This window comes from Pseudochaenichthys georgianus, chromosome 10 (genome assembly GCF_902827115.2).
Source record: "Pseudochaenichthys georgianus chromosome 10, fPseGeo1.2, whole genome shotgun sequence".
In the NCBI taxonomy this organism is placed as follows: Eukaryota; Metazoa; Chordata; class Actinopteri; order Perciformes; family Channichthyidae; genus Pseudochaenichthys; species Pseudochaenichthys georgianus.
Window position 1 is genome coordinate 27,688,161 of NC_047512.1, and position 20,257 is coordinate 27,708,417.

General features: G+C 41.9%; 2 protein-coding genes across 2 annotated transcripts; both read right to left on the reverse strand.

The window, feature by feature from the left end:
* Window positions 1-615: 615 nt before the first annotated feature.
* On the reverse strand, window positions 616-7,403 carry faf2 (Fas associated factor family member 2). The gene is made up of 11 exons (XM_034092966.2): window positions 7,249-7,403; window positions 5,993-6,061; window positions 5,687-5,821; window positions 5,321-5,397; window positions 5,100-5,238; window positions 4,907-4,992; window positions 4,389-4,480; window positions 2,834-3,011; window positions 2,324-2,495; window positions 2,049-2,192; window positions 616-1,844 (listed from the first exon to the last, which is right to left on the reverse strand). The coding sequence occupies exons 1-11, from the start codon at window positions 7,309-7,311 to the stop codon at window positions 1,662-1,664; spliced, it is 1,338 nt and encodes a 445-aa protein (XP_033948857.1). The 5' UTR covers window positions 7,312-7,403; the 3' UTR covers window positions 616-1,661.
* An 875-nt stretch (window positions 7,404-8,278) lies between these two features.
* Window positions 8,279-11,636, reverse strand: pin4 (protein (peptidylprolyl cis/trans isomerase) NIMA-interacting, 4 (parvulin)). The gene is made up of 4 exons (XM_034092904.1): window positions 11,493-11,636; window positions 11,219-11,286; window positions 9,259-9,378; window positions 8,279-8,660 (listed from the first exon to the last, which is right to left on the reverse strand). The coding sequence occupies exons 1-4, from the start codon at window positions 11,530-11,532 to the stop codon at window positions 8,502-8,504; spliced, it is 387 nt and encodes a 128-aa protein (XP_033948795.1). The 5' UTR covers window positions 11,533-11,636; the 3' UTR covers window positions 8,279-8,501.
* Window positions 11,637-20,257: the final 8,621 nt, after the last annotated feature.

Here is a 20,257-nt window from a genome sequence, read left to right on the forward strand (position 1 = left end):
AAAATATAGTAAAGTATTCTGAAAATGCCCCTAAAAAAATCGAATATCAGAAAAAAAGATTCATGTCAATGAAGCAGGTCATAAAAGCAAAACCATGTATATTATGCATCACAATAACATGAATCATACTTTTAAAGTCATAAAAGTCTAGTCATTAGAAATGCCATACTGGAGTAAGTCATTAAAGAAATCTCAGTTGAGTATGCTATACAAATTGAGTTATATACTATTGTATATAACTCAATTTTTACTGCGATACAGTAGTTCCTCAAAACAGCGCCCACCAACCAAGGGCGGTATTATTTTGTGCGGCCTCTGAATATGTCATGAAATGCATAATAGTACATTTTAATCATCCACAGTTCATACTAATACTCTCAACTTCAAAAGCCTACATGTAATATACTGTATATACTGTACTCTGCTACTGCGTCTAACGGCTCCCTGCCTGTCAGGTTAGCACAACTTAAAAATAAAAATTCCAACAAGCTACTAAAATATCAAACACATCAAAACTACAGTTTCATTAAAGGGTGCTTCCAACTCATCAGAGCACAGTTGCTTAGGTGACGCACCATTACCACAAGCGAGTGTTGTAGATTGTCAATAAACCAACATTTTTAAAAGGTTTTTAATTTATAGTTGGAAAAGTACATCTTTACATGAGCCTATTTCGATGGTACAGGCAAATCAGGCATCTATGAGTCACCACAGGCACACTATGGGCAGACTCGTACTATACTAGATAGAGCCACATGGAAAAGCTGTGGCCTTTGTTACATATTTTTAAACTTCATGAGCTTGACGCAGTCTGCTTTCACATAGTAACCAACTTGCATCTGTGCCATTGCATGACACAGATGATTTAAAAAAACAAAACAAAATTCAAGGTAAATGTTGGGTTTTTAAATATCTAACTTATGTACATATCATGGCTCATTTAAAACAGGGTTCCCATCATTCATATCCAACCACCTGCTCCCTGATGTTGTACATTTGCTCTCCAAACCACAGACTGACAATGGTAGCAACACCGCCCCCAATTTAGAGCAGTACAGAGTTTGAAACTCACTGTGGAGTAAACGTGCAAACTGAAGGGCAAAAGGGATGTTGAATTGGTACACATGGATCAAACATCAAGTCTTTGACATTAAAGCAGCCAAGGCAGTCACACCATCATAGAAACCCCTGCCTTCCCATGCTGCATCCTGTGTGTGTCAGTAAGTATTAATACAGCCTGCCCAGACGTTAAGTAATTTGGGATATAGTTCTGGTTGTGCACAAAGCCTTGCCACTGCTTCAGTATTTTCAGTAGAAGATTAATCCTTTGCTGCAACAGTTACCGGTGAGGAAGGACACGAGTTAACTGGTAGCTAATACAGACAATGGAAAACAAATGTCTTGGTTCCCCTGGATACAAAGATGAGCTCAAGGAAGGACTTCAAGAAATATTTATTTGATAAAATTCAAGACTTTCCAGGCTATTGGGAACCCCGTACACACAACCAGACAATGGGTGTTAAATCTTTCCAGGTTATGATTTTATCTCAATGATCCTTGTCCATAACGGCCATTTAACAAAATAAGTAAAAAGAAAAAAAAGGAGGTGGGTGGGCATTGGAGGAAAATGTAATTCCATTGTACAGGAGGTATGTCATCTATTAATCGTCCGTAAGGTCCTGGACAAAAAGGACCTCGGAGCGGCTGAGTCCCGCCTCCTTCAGTGTGGGGGGGTTGGGCTGCTCTTCAGTTGGAAGGCAGGGCAAGACACGGCGAGGGAAGTTGGTAATTATCTGAAACTTCTCCGGGCTTTCTTTCAAAGAGAAGAGGAAGTCGTATATTACCTGTGGGAGAAAAAGATATTCAATTTGAGCTCTTCAGGGGAAGGGCAGCTGGAGAGTCCAGATACTTTGCTCTAACTATCAAATGCTTAGACAAAATATGTTTGAAGAAACTAGGAGTGGCCAATCTCCTGAGCACCTCTGGATAACATAAGACAGTGAGGGTTAAGAGGGGGTACACAGGGTCTTGATAACAGTTGTGCTCACCGTCAGAGACTGCCCAAAGAGGAATCGTCGCTCTACTCGTGTATCGTTGGGCAGCTTAAACACTATTTTGACACTTTCTGGATCATCTGCCAGCGGCTCTGGGGGAAGACATTCTGACTTCCTCTCCTTCTCCTCTTCCAGCGTCTGTAATCATAACAAAAAATTGACAATGTGAACCCAAAATAAATAATGTAAGTGATGAATTCATCCGTCAAGGTCTACATATACAGAATACGGGCATGTACAGCATAGATGTAATGGAAAGTAAGACTCACCCGTTGTCTCCGCTCCTCTGCCAGAACACTCTGTTGGGCCTTCTCCTCCTCCTGCCTCACCTGCTCCTCCTCCTCTCTTTTCTTTCGGTCCTTCTCCTGGTCGGCAAGGAGAGAAGCCTGGTAGGCTTCATCCTGCTGCAGCCTCAGCACCTGGGTCTGGTTCCTCTCCTCCCTGAAACCAAACATGCTCTTTACTTGTAAAAAACATACACTGGCAGAGTACCATTAAACCAAGAATATGTAAGAAAGAATATTGTGTTGAATTGTAAAAACAGTATTTAAATTTCATAGTATAAAAGATTGTTTTTGTGACATGGTGTCTATTGTGAAAATATTAATGTTGTACCAAAGGACAAAATGCTACTACCACTGTCTCAATAATACAATAACAATACATGTTGGATGTTTTTTGCTTCAATCCCGATCTCAGGACCATCACATGTAACCTCTAGTCTTCCACATTGTAAATGGGGATGTTACGTCTAGTGTGAAAGCATTCATGTCCAGTACCGTTCCATGCGCTCAGACATCAGATGTGTTTGGTTGGCCTCCATAATGAAGTTGAGCTGATTGATGAGGTCCTCTGGCTGAATGAGACCCTCGAGCCGGCCCACCACCGTCATTTTGCGGTCCTTCAGCATTATCATGGCCAGGAATGGGTAGGTGTTCTCTCGCAAAGCCTGGGACACTGAGACACACCAAGATATGACTCGGGGAAGTCTCACCCATTCCACAGGGAAATGTATTCACATAGCTTGCACAATTATTTTAATGTTATTTTTAAACACATATTTTGAGTTTGTATCAGGGTAATGACGGAAGTCTGAATGAAGAACTCAAAACCAATGTGAATTATTGGTGTGTTAGTGATGTATGTACTATCTGCACTTAGTGTCTGGTGCCCCAGCTTCTACTCCCAAGCTTCAGGAGGTCCATTTACATATTTCTATACTGTCTTACAATTGAATGTGTGTTTTAACCATTTATAAACCAATGGAAAAATGGGACTACTAACACAATCAGTGTTTCCCCTCTATACATACATATGTATGCGCGCCGCTGCTACGGGGCGCCAGCAAGGTACCAACATCTTTTATTTATATACATTAAAATAATAATACGTGGCGCCCGCGTCATCGCCACAGAGGAGCACACAGCCTCTGTGAGCGAGCAAGACAGAGCACACCTTTATCTATCGAATATAGTTGTACAAAATAACGTAAGAAATCATTCCAATGTGTACTATAGGACAGTAAAAAAAAAAACTAGGTAACATAACATAAGAATAAACCAGTTTCAATTATTTGTTATTGGTTGTTGTGATCATATTCTAAAGATGTTTGGATTATTGAAAAGTATACAGCTTTATTTCATAACCAATAAAGGGAGCTTTACTACAGTCAACTACAGTGTTGCGAGCTGTATCCATAAATTCATGTTGTGCTCAAAGTGCACCAGATTGATGCATTTAACTTCAACATTTAAAAAAAAAAAAAAAAAATCTTCCCGGGAGTGCATGCCCCCGGACCCCCCTAGAGGATGTGAGGTCCACCCCCAAATAAAGCAGGTTAAAATAATTAAATTGCATCCATTTTATTTTGATTGTTTGTTATGTGGATGTGTAATATTTGTGTTACTGTATGTTCAATAAAGGTGATTTAGCTAAATACACCTGTAGAGCCTCAAGAGCCTTTCTTGTGCTGGCAGACACATAGAAACATATTGGTGGGCGCACTTCGCACGCACAAAAAAAAATCCACGCACTCCGCGGTCACATTTTGCTAGGCCCGCGTGCCTTAGCACCGCTGCTATGACTCCATCCTAGGGGAAACACTGACAATATAGGACAATCACCTGATGTCAAACATAGGCCCTTTACCCACATTTAAAACCCAGAATTTGAGTTTCTCAAATCTCTTTCATTCGGGATGGACACATTAAACAGGGCTGCATGTGTGAGTGAAATGTCAAAGATATTTCTCAGGACCAGAACAACACATGTTACATTTTTAGGAACAGCTGACACAAGAATATGCTGGGTTGAATAACAATGCATTTGTCATACCTCTGTAGCCCTCAGGCCTGCTGGTTGAGCATGCCCAAAAGAGCATACGTGTGTTGAGGAAGGTTACGACCTCTTCTGTACATAGTGTAGAGCTAGGAAATGACAGACGGCACAAAACAAAACATGTATTTAAGCCAAAGGGAACTCATCTTTATATGCGTATGGATCTATAAAAATACAGCAGAGGTTATAAATAAAAATACTGATATCATACTAGAGGCTCAGTGCATTTATAACATGTTGTTAAAACAAACCAGACGTAAGTAAGTACCAACAAACTTAAAAAGTATGAAACAGAAACAACATGACAAGAAATTACTTGCTGCGCAGATTCAAATGTCAAAGCCTTTTTAGTCTGTTATACAACTACATATAGGCCATGTCATCATTTTTGCCAATAGTCATATGACACGGAAAATATGGGCTGGTACTGATGTGTGGAGGATAAATCGGTGCATTGATCATTCTAGTTGCAAACGCTAAGGGGATGTAGGTAAGTATGGACATATGGATCATACCGGCAAAACTGGTCAGTGTCTTGATGATCCTCCCCGTGAAGGTACACTAATAGGTAGCGGAGTTCCCGTTTGGCATCATTCAGTGCCTGTTTGTTTCAAGGTGAACAAGAGAAGCTCAATATATTGCAATTTCACCTTGATTTAGATCAGAAAACAGTGTGCACGTGATCGGACATCTGCTCTCTGGACTCACCTGGCTGTATGTTCCCTGGTAAAATACAGGGTGTGATTGTCCGTACTTCTCCTCAAAGCTATGAATGAAGGACACAACATCGCCAACAGGATCTGTCACACGGCCGCGAGGATCTGGCCTGACAAACCGCAGGGCAAACCTTGAAGAAAAAGAACATTGAGGCTGTTATTAACCTTGATCTATCCACCAGCTGCGACTTTAAATCAATGTGCCTGAATTACCTGAATATGTCCAGAAGTGTGTAATATGTAAATCTGAAAGGTAGCATTATCAAGTAGTAGCTCCATCCTAGTAGTCCCTGAAAAGAACAAAGCAGTCTGTTACATTCCGAAAGTAGAAAATAGGTAAACAAAAAAATCCAATATATGAGGGCTATGTATTGTGTCATTAGAATGCAATTAAAAATTACTAAATACAAAAAAGACACCCCACTAACATGTTAAAAGACTGCCTTCAAAGTAACACACTGTGTTGAGCATTAACCCATTGTAAAGAATATTTTAAGAAAAATACAGCTTAATTTTGTGGTGAAAATATTTAACATTTTGCAAAGAGATCACAAACATAAAAAAAAACAGCAGACTTACCCTGGGCTGTGGCCTTGAGACGATGTAACTATATACTCTATGGTCTGCTGTATTGACCTGTAAGGGTCTGGATGGCGGAGGGTTAAACACACTGGGTACTCCTTCCTGCTCGTTAAGTCTGTCTTGTACTGCAGCCTGAAACACATACATTTAAGAACATCAAATACAAATAAAATCCTTCAATAACAATAAGGAAGGGATAACATATTAACCAAAGAGAGCAATCATTGTTAACAGAATATGTAAGAAATACAATGTAAACAGAAACATAACAATAATTGTAAATACTCTGAAAGTATTTCTTACCTCTATGTTCCAATTATGCTGTTCTAATGTTCGACGACATTGGTCCATGGACTCCAGGCCAGTTAGGTCCTGTGAGACAAGAAAATAAAGTCATTCTAAAGGCCTCAGGTTGCTCAGGAAAACATGTCTGCTTTGTTACTTATTTAATCAGTTTGTTAATTACTGTCTTACTTTTTCGTTTATTGGTTTGTTTTGGTTATGAATATGTGTTAGCATTTTGTATGCCTTCAAAGAGAAGAACAAACAGGGAACCAAATACAAAAGCAACTGCTCCTCACTTGATGTAAAATAGTAGTTAAGAATAAGTCGGCCCTGGTTGTTTATATTCTTTAACTGTGGTTCCCAATGATGTAGCCAAATACATTTTCTATATGGCATGTTTCTTCAATAAAAAAATAAAAAACCACGTTTGCTGATAGTCAGGGATTTCTTTCAGTAGCTTACAGGCTACTGGTTTTCTGTATCAAGTTATTCATATACAAACGTTATATAGAATCGCACAACACTAGGCTGGAATTATATGATCCATGTAGCTGAATAACTACTCTTTAGTTGGGCAGCTATCTTAGTTCAAAATAAACGTCAACATGTAGGAAAGCGTTCAGCCAAAGCAGGATGACGATCATTTACAGGTTAGCTAGCTGCCCAAAATATGACCCGTTCTGACGGCGTTCTTTGTTAATGCAGGACTTTAAAAAAGCAAAACAAGCTATGGATTAAAGAGGGGGGGACGTCTCCTCATGTGCATTGTCATAACACCAACAACTTCATGTGGAATTGCTAAAACAGATGTGTCGCTGGGAAACTTCAGTGACAGCTCGATCATGACTGCTGTGCTAATGCTAACTCAGCAGTGTTTAGTAGGGAGCGTCAGTGAACATTCACCGTTAGCCAAGTTAACGGTAGGGAAGAAATGTAAATAAAAACAAACCACGAGTGATGTTGGTTAACAAATTAGGATGTTGGGTAAGTATTTGACTAAAATGTGAAACACGTTAAGCTGTCTAAGTGAACCAATGGCCCATAAAGTCAGCGAACTTGTTAGCTAGCTTAGCTAATGTTAGCTAGCTTTGCTAACGTTAGCTCTGACTCAAGTTGACGAGTAACGTTAGGGGGCTGTGCTAAATTGACTGGGCAAAAAGCGTTCAAACACGCACAGTTCTCCCTATTTACAGAGACTCAGTTTCACGATAGCATATTAACATATAAGTTTTTTTTAAATGGAGACGTGATAGTGCGGAAATGTAGCTGTCTACCTGAAATTGAAGGAGTTTTTCAGTCTGCGCCTGAGATAATTCTGGCTCCTCTGGCGCCGCCATCTTACCTCGCCAATCATCTAGCAAGGCGTAACAACGTCAACGGTCCCTTCCTGATGCGGCTCTGCGCTGAGCCTCTGCGGGCTGCTGCCGCCTAGCTCTCTGGATGTAAACACCCGAGTGTGTTTTTTCTTGTCACATACACTATTTAAAATGTGTCTAATTGGTTTTTATTAATTGAAATGGTTAGTACTATACTCAGGTAGGCTCCTGTATTTAAGTATAATTTTGAGAGACTTGTATTTTATGAGTAGGCCTACTTCAATTTGTTGCTACTTTGTACTTCTACCCCACTACAATTCAGAGGTAAATTGTTTACTTTACTCCACTAGATTTACTTCGCAGCATTCATGATGTGAAATATAATCAACCCTTAAATAAGACTTTAGTTACACCTGGAGTAAATTCACAAGCTGCCCTGCAGTATACAAAGTCATTAAAACTAGCTGCACCTTTACCAGCTTTGATAACACTTTAATGCATCAATAATTATACTCAAAACATATATATTCTGAGATAAATAATTCATAATGACTTCTTATACTTTTGGTACCTTAAGTATGTTTTGATGCTAATACTTTTGTACTTTTACTTGAGTAATATTTAAAATACAGGATTTGTACTTATACTCTGGCAATTCTACTTGTACTTAAATACAAGAGTAGGCTTACTTCTTACATCTCCGATTACTTGTATGGTTCCAAGAATAAAGAAAAAACAGTCGGTCAAACGGCTAATGTCCAAGGGGAAAGAGCTTGTAGTGTAACTATGATGTAGATGAAAATGGGTGATCATTAATTTAGGAATTGCTGCCCACTGCTGCTTTATAGAAGGCTAGCTTAGTTTTGAGTCTTTGTGATTTGTGTTCCTGTAGTGACGCTAAAGCAACCGTTGACACTTCTTCTATCTATCTCTTTCTCTCTCACTCACTCACACACACACTCACACACACACAAAAAGTGACAGTATGTCGTATTTGAGTGTATTTATTTGGCCATTTATCAAACTGAAAATGAAAATCCATCGAATTAAATGTCAAGTTTAAGATTGTAAGAATGTTCCTTCAGGTAAGTTTGACAATAAGGTAGTGTTGATAAGACAAAGCTTATACATGAGGATCATATCATTTTCTTATTCTTAAACATTCTGGATAATAAAAACCCAACACTGTAGCATAGTTGAGCAGTCCCATGTCACTTTTTCCCCTCTATCATAATAATGTGGTACCCAAACTTTGTCTTGACAGGAGGGTCTGTGTAGACTGGTTTATCCATGGAACTGACAGGTAGGGCAAATGCCGCCTCCTGGAAAGGTCCAACCATTGATCCTCGCGTCATCCACCCCAGATCACCCTGTCATGAATAATACAATCATTAATAAAACACAACGTTTGCAACAGACATTAGTGCCAAGCCTGGACACATGTAAGTAAGACATGAGCAACAAAGGGGTTCGAGAGACAACAGTAGAAACTTTGAGTAATGCAGGAATTCCAAAACAACATATTTTTAAGGCTTTTAGTTACCAGCCATGCTTAGGTCACAGATAAGGATTTAAGGCAAAAGTGTGTATGTACAGTTCTGAATTCAAGCAAATAAAAAATGCACATGGTTTCACTGAGTAACAGCTTATACACAATGTATATGTTCTGGTATGAATTAATGTGAAATATGTAAAGAATTGATATTAAAAAATAGCGCATTTGGTCTTATTTGTATAATGAGTATTGGGGACTCGCCAGTCTGAAATGAATCACCGATGAAGGTCAAAGCCTGTAGATCATATTTATAATCTTCGATATTTATCACCACCAATAAAGATGAATTTAGTCTTGAATTAAATACAGTCATAATAATGTGATGTACATTCATTAACAAACAAAGACCATTGAAGTTAGGTCTTATAGTCAATAATTGGATCATTTTAATTAAGTTGGGTGCGTGTTCTTACTCCTTGTCTCGCTTTGTCTTCACTGAATTGTGATGCCACTTCACTGAAACGGACTCCAGCCTTCAGTTTCTCCATTGCCTCCATGCATTTCCCATGTTTTTCACAGAGGATGTGGCGAACCTGGGTTTATATACAGGTCATAGAAGGCACAGTTAGACTTCTAGAAATAAACTCAGGTTTATTCACTGTCGTATGAAAGCAGATAAGGCATCCCAGTGGAGATAAAACAAGATGCCTGAAAGATAGCTTGTGACAAACATGGTCATTATATAATAATAATAATAACTTTTATTTCGAGGCGCCTTTCAGGACACCCAAGGTCGCCTTACAGTGCATTTAAAAGTTAAAACAGCTAAAACAAAAACGGAACACAATTTAATCGAACCGGCAAGGCAATACAGCAGCATAAAAGCATAAAACAGGCAGGACAAGAGTGTGGAGTGACGGAGTGAGAGGGGGATCTGTGATAGCAGGTTGAATGTGTTTTAGAGTGAGTAGGCCAGTTTAAACAGGTGGGTTTTGAGGTGGGATTTGAATGTTGTGATGGAGTCAGACTGTTTGATGTGTGGAGGCAGAGTGTTCCAGAGCCTGGGTGCGGTGCAGCTAAAAGCCCTGGCTCCCATGGTGCTAAGGCGGGAGGTGGGGACAGTCAGGAGTCTGGCTGAGGATGAGCGCAGGGAGCGGGAGGGGGTGTATTCCTGGAGGAGGTTTGAGAGATAGGTAGGGGTGAGGTTGTTGAGGGCTTTGTATGTAAGCAGAAGGTTTTTGTAGTCAATCCGGTGCTGAACAGGGAGCCAGTGAAGTTGGATGAGGATGGGGGTGATGTGGTCAGACGATTTGGTACAGGTAATGATCCGGGCAGCCGAGTTTTGAATGATTTGGAGTCTGTTGAGTAGTTTTGTGGGTAGGCCAGAGAGGATAGCATTACAGTGGTCAATCCGGGATGTGACAAATGCATTAACCAGGATTTCGGTGCTGGATTGTGAAAGGGATGGGCGGAGTCTGTAAATGTTGCGGATATGGAAGAAGGCAGTCCGGGTGATGTTTTTTATGTGGGGTGCAAACGAAAGGGTGCTGTCCAGGATGACGCCAAGGCTTTTGACTTGGCTGGTGAAGGATACAGGGAAGCCGTCGATAATGATGCTTGGGGGTGGGGTGGTTAGGATTTTGGAGAGGGTGTTTTTGAGCCGATGAGCAGGGCCTCAGTTTTACTACCATTTAGCTTCAGGAAGTTCCTGCTCATCCAGCTCCTGATATCCTGGAGGCAGGTGGTGAGGGAGGTGGGCGGGAGGGCGGTGTTGGGTTTGGTTGAGATATAGACTTGCGTGTCGTCAGCATAGCAGTGAAAGTGGATGCCATGGAGGAGGTAAATGATTAATAGGAGTGGACCCAATACTGACCCCTGGGGGACACCCAGTGAAACAGGAGAACACCTTGACCTGTGGTTCCCCAGCTGGACAAACTGTTGTCTGTTGGTAAGGTAGGAGGAGAACCAGGAGAGTGCAACAACAGTGATCCCAATGTCAGCCAAGCGTTCCAGGAGTAGTGGGTGGGAGATTATGTCGAAGGCAGCGGTGAGGTCGAGGAGGATGAGGATGGTGAGCAGTCCAGAGTCAGCTGCACGGAGGAGGTCGTTGGTGATTTTAACCAGAGCTGTTTCGGTACTGTGCATTGAGCGGAAACCAGATTGGAAGGGTTCATGGAGGTTGTTTGAGTCGAGGTGGGACTGGAGTTGAGCGGTAACCACCCTTTCATATACATGAAAACATTTCAAAGTTGAAAACAGGTATACAATATGCTTTTCATTGATTCACCTCCTATTTTATTTATCATAAATGATGCCTCAGTGCATAATCTGTTACCGATTAATTCAACTATCATTTCCTTTCAGCCTTCTCGTCCAAACATGTAATTAACGCATGATGAGAAGGGCAGGGCAGACAGACAACCATCTGCATACCTTCACAGCAGTGCCTCCCTTTGGTGCTTTCTCCTTCTTATCAGCGTCTGCACTTCCTGAAGCTGCTCCTACACAGTAAAAAGAGTCAGAACACTACCACAGTTCAAACCAATTCAAAACCAAAACACACAATTGCAGCGATAAATATAAAGACTTTACATTTAGTGAAATACATAAATGTATGTTATATTAATAGTTGTTTGCTACAGGCTAGTTGCTGACTTTAAGCCAACAGCAGTGGTAACACGTTCATTTCCAAACATAGCTGACTAACCTTTTTCGCCCTTTTTGCCAACTTTTCCTTTCGGTGGCATTTTAGATTAAAGTTTGTAATAATAAAAACTAAAATAACTGCAATAGCGTGCGTGCTTGCTATGTTGTGATCGTTGTGATGGACATGCGCAGGTCTTCTTCTTTAGCTAGATATTGGTAGATTACCCTTATTAGACGTCCATACCGCCCCCTAGTGGACTGTACCGTGTCACATCATGCAGCCATAATACTGGACACAGCCTAGCTGTACAGCTGTACCTTAATCTAAATATTTCAAGTAATTTATTTCTTTATCATGAAAAAATACAATTCTTTTTCCAATAATAAAGGAATTGTTGCTTTTTTGTTTTCAATTCAATTCAAAACCTTTATTTATCCAGGTGAAATCCCATTGAGATCATTGATCTCTTTTTCAAGGGAAACCTGCAGCAGTAGGTTCCACATGAAGACATAACAACATAAACAACAGAACAACAAAAGGACATCATACAGCAAAAATTACAGGGATTACAATTTATCTAACCACATGTACAGGTACCAACAGCATCTGATTGTGTAGCATCCAACCGAGCTTTAAAAACATGTAGTGGTACCAGATTGGTAATTTTCCATTATTTTTGCAGACTGTTCCAAGTTAGTGGAGCTTCACATCTTAAAGCTTTCTTCCCTAAGACAATCCTAGCACTTGGCACATTTAATAAAACCACAGGCAATAACTACTTTCAATTCGCAGAGAGATCAGGGAGCAGATATAAGATGGTAGTTTATCCAACATGGATGAACATGTAAATAAACATGTACCAGTGACTGAGCCTCCGTACCGTAAGTGATGGCAAAACCGCCTTGGTATACAGTGTACTGTACAGTGATGCGTAAGTGCTTTAAAATTTGTCAAAAATCTCAGTGCACTGTGATACGCAGCATCTAACTTGCTTGTTAGACTTGTTTATTTATGTTATGGGCAGTCCTCAACAGTTTTATTTTGTTCATGTCATAACAATGTTGTCATTTATTTAATAGGCACATTTGATTGATTTTGTAGATGCAGCAACATTAATATACATTGCTTGCACTTTATATACTTTTGACAATTTTTATAACAAAAGTTGTATAGTTAAATTAAAATGCTACCCAGCAGAAGATAAAGTAATTTAAATTATTTCCACCTTTACTAGCTTTTATATACACATCAATAATTATGATTAAAAACATATAATATATGGTTGTATAATGGGACAATCTGCATAATGAGTACTTTTACTTTTGGTATAATTGCACTGTTGTCAATGTTTTTAGATGAAGCTTGTATGTAGTAACATAAGGTCAACAAACTTTACATTTTACAAAACAACGTTCTTATGATAAAGATGGACTTTTATTAATCCCTCGTGGGAAAATTGTGTCTCTGCATTTGACCCATCCTAGTGTTAGGAGCAGTGTGCTGTCATTTTGAACGGCGCCCGGGGAGCAGTGTGGGGAACGGTGCCTTGCTCAGGTAGCACTTGGTCTTGCCGGGACTTTAACTGGTGACCTTCCAGTTGCCAAGCCAAGTCCCTATTGACTTCGCTACCACCGCCAAAATAAACATAGCTTTGATTCCTCAAAATGTCCTACCTATAAAGTATTTTTTTGTCTTTTCAACCAAAATGTAATAGATTGTAGAGCCGAAGAACGGGAGTCAGAGGCGGTGCATTCAGAATGGGTTTCCACACTTTATTATTCATTAATCTCTAAGAGGTAAGCACATCAACTGCTCTGCATGACAAGCCAGCAGGAAAAACCCCAAACCCTGGTACCCTCACTAACCGGTCCGGGTTGCAACACACACTATATGACACAGTGTAACTGTCACCACACAAGCCCCCCAGAATTCACTCATACACAAAGTCTGTGTGGCGGGGAGGAACGACAAGCCGACCACCCAGACTCCGAAGAACGGGAGCCAGGGAGGCGACCTCTGAAGGGGCGGCCGCTGGAAGAGATGGGACCGGAGCCGCAGGCCCCAATTCCGTGACAGGGGTCGAGCCCGGGGGCGGCCCCGTCGCGGAGGTCGAGCCAGCACCACCGGCTAGTCCAAGTCCAGGTGAGCAGCCTTCACCCGGTCCACGGGCCGCGGCAGGCTTGTGGAGACGTCGCACAGGAGAGTAACGCCTGCGTCACCAAAAACCACATCCTCCAAGCGCAGCCCCAAGCCGTCCTCCTGCAGGGCCTGTACGCCGGGGTCCATGACCTTGTCCGTCGCCGGGTATAATCCAGGCCCAACTGGACGGCCCCGATGACGACCCTGGAGAGGCACTCTGCGACCAGGTTCGATTTGCCAGCCACGTGTTTAATGTCTGTGGTGAACTCTGAGATGTAAGACAGCTGCCGCTGCTGACGTGCAGACCAAGGCTCAGCCACTTTTGACATGGCGAACATGAGCGATTTGTGGTCGACAAACGCCGTAAACTCACGACCTTCCAGCAACAAACGGAAGTGCTGCACGGCCAGCCAGATTCCAAGGAGCTCTCGGTCAAAAGCGCTGTACCTGCGTTCCCTGTGCGTCAGCTGACGGCTGAAAAAGGCGAGTGGCTGCCAAACGCCCTCCACCCACTGCTCGTGCACCGCACCAACGGCGTAGTCCGATGCGTCTGTGGTAATGGAGATGGGAGCCGTGGATGATGTGTGCGCCAACAGAGCTTGAGCCAACGCGGTCTTGACCTCCGTAAAAGCAGACTCAGCTTCCGCCGTCCAGTTGTGCCCTTCAAAGCCTCATACAGCGGCCGCATAATGTGGGCGGCCCGGGCGATGAAACGGTGGTAGAAAGTCACCATCCCCAGGAACTCACGGAGCGACCGGGCTGTGAGTGGGCGAGGAAACGCCGCAACAGCCTCAACCTTCGCCGGCAGGGGAGCTGCACCGCCTTTGGTGACGCGGTGTCCGAGGAAGTCAATGTCAAAAACCGGAGGATTGATTATCAACCCGTGTTGACTGAGCCTCGTGAAAAGGGCTCGGAGGTGTGACAGGTGATCTTCTACCGAAGTACTGGCGACGAGTATGTCGTCCAGGTAAACGAACACGAACGGCAGGTCCCGCAGCACCAAATCCATCAGGCGCTGGAATGTTTGGGCGACGTTCTTGAGCCCAAAAGGCATCCGCAGGAACTCGAAAAGTCCAAACGGCGTTATCACTGCTGTCTTAGGGACGTCCAGGGGATGCATGGGCACCTGGTGGTAACCACACACCAGGTCCACTTTCGAAAACACTGACGTACCAGCCAGCTGAAAAGTCTTGAAAGTGCGGCACCAGGTAGCAGTCAGGTGTCGTGGCGTCATTGAGGCGGCGGTAATTCCCACAAGGGCGCCAACCACCGTTCGGCTTGGGAACAACGGGTAGAGAAGAGGCCCAAGGACTGTCAGAACGGCGGACGATACCCAGGCGTTCCATGGTTGAAAACCCCGCCCTCGTTACTGCAAGCTTAGAAGGGTTCAACCGCCGGGCCCTGGCGTTGACTGGGGGACCTTCGGTGGTGACGTGGTGCTCCACCCCATGATTGGTGGTGAGCGCGGAGAAGGTGGGCAGCGTCAGGTCTGGAAATTCAGCCAACAGCCTGAGAAAAATGTCCGCTCCCGACAGCGAGCCCGACAGCCCGTTGTACGCTGCCTCACCAAGTGTACACACGAGGGAGGAAAACGTCAAGGCATCAACCAAGCGTTTATTTTTAACAACCCACCAGGAGTCCGTGAGCACATAAAAAGTCTGCCCCGAGGAGGGGAAAATAAATGTCTGCCATCACAAAATCCCAGTTGAAACGTTGTCCTCCAATGCGCAAACACATAGGCCTCACGCCGTACGTGCGAATGGGGCCGCCATTAGCCGTCGTCAACCGCGGTCCATGTCCCCCACGAGTGACGTCTTCCCTCGAAGCAGGAACTACACTCCGCTGAGCTCCCGTGTCACACAGAAACAAGCTTCCTGAGACTCTGTCGCTGACGAAGAGAAGCATGCTAGCTCCTCCGTTTCCCGGAGGCTTGTAGCTGCAGGGAGCAACACACTTTTTCGCGCTGGCCCCGAACCGCGAGTGGTAAAAACACTTTCCTGTGTCTGCACGCCAGCTTGTTACTGTCGCGTCCAGCCTCCCCCAAGCCTTCTTAACGGTTGAGGGGGTGCTGAGTGTCACAGCTAGCGCCGCTGCACCGGGCTGCTAGGTAGCCAAGAAAAAACGGTCGGCCTCTTCAGCCAATGCACGGGGCTCCGTAATGGACGTGTTGGCTAGCGCCGTCTGAACCCGGGAAGGCAATTGGCGTAGGAACATCTCCATGAACAAAACCCGAGATTTAGCATTTTCTCCATCAGCTGAGATGGCTTGCTGTCCCCTAGGCCTTGAATGACAAGAATCTGTCGGGCCCTCTCCTTAGCAGATAAGCTAAATGTCTTAAGGAGAAGGGCCTTAATCGCCTCATATTTGCCATGGTGCGGGGGGTCTGCGATAAATCCCATCAACCTGGATTACGCTGAGCTTCCCATCGCTGCTACCACGTGGAAAAAATCTACCACTTCCTTACAGAGCCCCTCCTCCAACACACACGAACACGCACATGACCAATGAGGGCACGAGATAAGTTTGTGCACAGATGGAAGGCTGACAGGCAGGTAGGCCATCCAGTTATTTTAGCCGGGCCGGCTAAAATGATTGGTCGTGCTTTTTACAGTACTACGGCTTCCACAGATGACATTTTTTTATGGGTTTTTTGTCAAGGCAAGATATTCATTGCTATCGGGATGTTAAGAGCATTCCATGGAATATAACAAAAAGTGTACCTCGAGCCGGTTTTCTCAAACTTACCTACCCCACCTTTAAACAAGTAAACGGAAGAGCGTCTGAGAGGCGTTTTTGCTTTTTACCTTACTGAGGCCCAATCCCAAACCGTCTGTGACCCCTCCTGTTGTTAATTAATAAACCTTAAAACATGCACTTGTCAAGGTTCAGAGGCACATTTTGCAAATATGGCAGTAGCCATCGATCATCTTAAGATAAGATAAGATATACTTTATTGATCCCAAGTTGAGAAATGTTTTTGTTACAGCAGTGTACTACTTTGTTCTACTCCACTACAATTCAGAGGTTAACCTGGTATTTTTACTCTACTACATTTCTTTTAGTTACTTTGCAGATTCTGATTAATAAAATAATAACAACTCCCCTCTCTCCAGCAGAAACAGGAAATGCCGTAACTGTATACGGTTTCAAATCAGCATCTCGACTTAGACAAAACATTTAAATTAATAACTCAAATAAAACTCAAACTAATTGTGTTACTTTTTTGTAAAGCTCTTTTAGTTTTAAACCTGATCTTTATAAGCTTCTTAGTTTTTGCAACAGTCTGTAAATATACACAACTTTATAATAAAATGCTCACATTTACCTTTTTCTAGACTAAACACAGATATATGATCCTAAGATAAAAACATATGAGGTTATCATGAGGTTGTTAACATCGCAATTTATCAGTGGATGTTTGCTGGAACTACTTGTAAACAGCGTGTTTCACACACAGCGTTGAGACCGGTCAGGTAGAGACCGGTCTCAGGGGCGGATCTAGACAAATATTCATGGGGTGGAAAGAGGGTGGCAGGAGATTTTGAGGGGTGGCATCCCCTGGCAGAAGTATATGCTGATTTAATCGCAGTCAAATCAATCAATGTTAACTTGGAAAGCCACAATATTGATATTTTAACTCAATAACATCAGGATACATTATTGTGGCACAACAGTGAATCCTTAAATATTAATATATAAGGTAATTTAATGAATTTTAACTGAACAATAACAAATAAAAGACCAGCAGGGGTACCAAATCTATGCTTCGCGTCAGGCCGAACCACACCCCTTAGCTGTGATATAATGAGCATATACCACGGCCTGTCGTGAGCTATTGCTTAAATATACATGTTTTGCATGGAACATAGTCAAGTTAGCTACCTAGCTAGTAGCGAGCACGTTAGTTAGCATTACATTACATTACTTAGCCGTGTCATTTGTATTAGCCTTAACATGAAGTAAACCCAATGTTAAACAGTAAGAGTAGTCATGATGGTAAGTATTTTGTGAAACATTTGAAGAGTAGCCTATCGCCCCCTCCACCAGGTGCTAAGGTGGCGGGAGGTAGGCTAACGGCACATTAGCATCGGCGATTATTTCTACTTAATACTATCTGCTCAAATGGTTAACATCGAACATTAAAAGATCAGGCAGTTCAGGGAGAGTCGAAGGAAGGAAGGCAGGCAGGCAGCTTTGCATGACATTCTTCTGGACGTGTTTCATTGTGATGATAGTGAGGGGGTGAGTCAATCTGTTTGTTGGAAAGACAGTAGTTGAGTGATTACTGATAGAACATTATTAAAAGAGATAATTATTCAAAGTGTTGTTACTTTAAAGTGTTGTTACTGACCTTTTTCTCTTTTATTTCCTTTCCCTCACCTGTAACTGCTGAGACCCTGAGGAACATGCACACTGGACTGACCTGCTCTGGCAACCTGATTTCCACTGTACGTAATAGTATTTAGTTATGGTATATTATACATCAAAGGCACAATGCACCCCCCAGAGACACACATGTATTGAGTGTGATATTGTGCATAGGTCAAGTGAAATCATCTTTACATACTAGAAAACTGTAGGAGCGGCAACTTGTTTTGAAATTGAATTTTTAATATCCGATAATAAAGTTGATCTGTTTTCTTTATTCTTCTCTCTTCCCAGCTCCATCCATCACCATGCTCTGTTCCTGCAGGTCCTGCTTGCTAATCAATGCTCATATTTTTTTACACAATTACAAATAAAGTCAATGTATTGCAGGTCTCCCTTGAAAAAGAGATCAATGATCTCAATAGGATTTATCTATATAAATAAAGGTTTGAAATGAAATGAAATTGTATGACATGAAGTTGTGCTTCATTCTGAGTCAATAATAAATTCATTCTGCCTTCAACTGCACAATGATTGTGGACTGCACCGACATCCATGTAGCTGTCCCCCAGTAAGATGAACCAAGCAAAGTTGACATACTCAGCTGTTCTCTTAAGTTTACATGAAGAATTTGTGAAATATTGGTAATAACAGGTTTAAATGATTATTAGTAATTAATCATATCATTTTCTCATTGTAGACGAGCAGACAGGGAGCCAGATGAGAAAGCAGAATATGCAGCTGCCATTTTCCACATGGAAAAGAGAAAGGGCCAAGTGTATGGACAAAAAAGAAAGGGAGCTTAGCTGTTTTCAAACTGGTTCATGTATCACTTAGTTTACTGAACCGTGATGAATGAAATAAATTAGTGAGGTCGTGGTTTACTGAAGTTACAAAGACATTAATATGAGTAACAGGTCAGTGTAAACACAAGCTTCTGTCAATTATGGATCATTCAAACTATTTAAAAATATGTAATAAAGTTCTAAAACAAGTATTCGGTATATTCCTTGATAGCTTTTGGAGAAGGTTGTTTTTAAGTTCACTCAAATCTATCGTTTCAACTGTTTCACTTTATAAAATGGAACAGGTGAGTAGAGCATTATTGAGTTTCTTATTCTGTCAGTAAATTATCCAAATGAAATGTTTTTCATTATTTTAGTCAACCCTAAACAAATTGATTGTACCTTTTAATAATGACCTTACATGGTCGCCAAAGTTAAATTAACTTCAGAAAATCAAATCTGTTCTGAGAAAAAAGTAATACATGTTTAAAGATAGGAACTTGCCATCCCACTGAAAATCTGTCACAATTCACATGTTAGGTCACGTTTGTAGTTTTGTCTGTGTTGGTGTTTTTCTTGTCTTTGGGTTTCCTGTCTTATTGTGTTAAGTGTTCACCCCCGTTTCCTGCCTGTCTGCTTTCTGTCTGTTTCCCTCCCTGATTACCCGATTGTGTTCACCTGTTGTCCTTGTGTTTCTCCTCCCCTGCCCGGCTGTTTCTCGTTTTCATGATTACCCCTTCTTGTATTTAGTCTTGTCTCTTTCTGTGTTCAGTGTTGGGTCATTGTTTGTTGGTGACGGAGTTCACCGGAGAGTGTTCTGTATTTGTCTTTATCCTTGAAATAAAGGGTTTCTCAAAAAGTTATCTGCATTTGGGTCCTGCTTCCTTCACTCATCCGTGACAAGATCAGTCCGTAGAGATTTAAAGACGTAGTTGTAGTTCAGTCCAACGTTTCATTTGGATTCATTTGACAACAGTCAACTATTTTCATAAAGAATATATATATTTTTCAAAATCAAAGTCAACTTTATTGTCAATCTTACTCAGTTTGTGTTTATAGACAGAGAGATCAAAAAGACGTTTCCAACAATCCCAAATACGAAAAATTCAATTATACAATTTACAGATATGTATACAAATATATATATATCCTATATACCATTATACATGATGGTGTATGATGTAGAAGGAAGTGTGGTAGATAACAAGTAAATAGAGTTACATACAGATCCATGTTACAGCAAAAGATGGAATAACTAAGAAGCACGCAGTATAATAATAATTACATGCAACAATTAAATAACTGCTCAGCATCTCCACCACAATCCCAATCTGCTGTGTCCTGTTTTCCTCCCCTCTGCATAACACCCCATCACACATACGAAACACAACGCAGAGTCTGAGGGTGTTAAGAGTATGTTTATTTAAATGTCCTCCTCTCTACTGGCCAACACAGGGAGCATATGCTGGGTGTAGAAGTTCTCCAGGAGGAGGAGATTTCCATGCCATGCAGGGTCTTTGGGGATGAGGATGA

Excerpts from the sequence above, each read along its gene's own strand:
- faf2 (XM_034092966.2), bottom strand. The coding sequence starts at position 7,311 with ATGGCGGCGCCAGAGGAGCCAGAATTATCTCAGGCGCAGACTGAAAAA. Across the intron at positions 5,398-5,686 it reads TCTCAAGGCCACAGCCCAGG|GGACTACTAGGATGGAGCTA; the intron begins GTAAGTCTGCTG and ends TGTTCTTTTCAG. Across the intron at positions 1,845-2,048 it reads TCTTTGGGCAGTCTCTGACG|GTAATATACGACTTCCTCTT; the intron begins GTGAGCACAACT and ends TTTCTCCCACAG.
- pin4 (XM_034092904.1), bottom strand. The coding sequence starts at position 11,532 with ATGCCACCGAAAGGAAAAGTTGGCAAAAAGGGCGAAAAAG. Across the intron at positions 9,379-11,218 it reads AGGGAGGCACTGCTGTGAAG|GTTCGCCACATCCTCTGTGA; the intron begins GTATGCAGATGG and ends ATATAAACCCAG. Across the intron at positions 8,661-9,258 it reads AAGACAAAGCGAGACAAGGA|GGTGATCTGGGGTGGATGAC; the intron begins GTAAGAACACGC and ends TATTCATGACAG.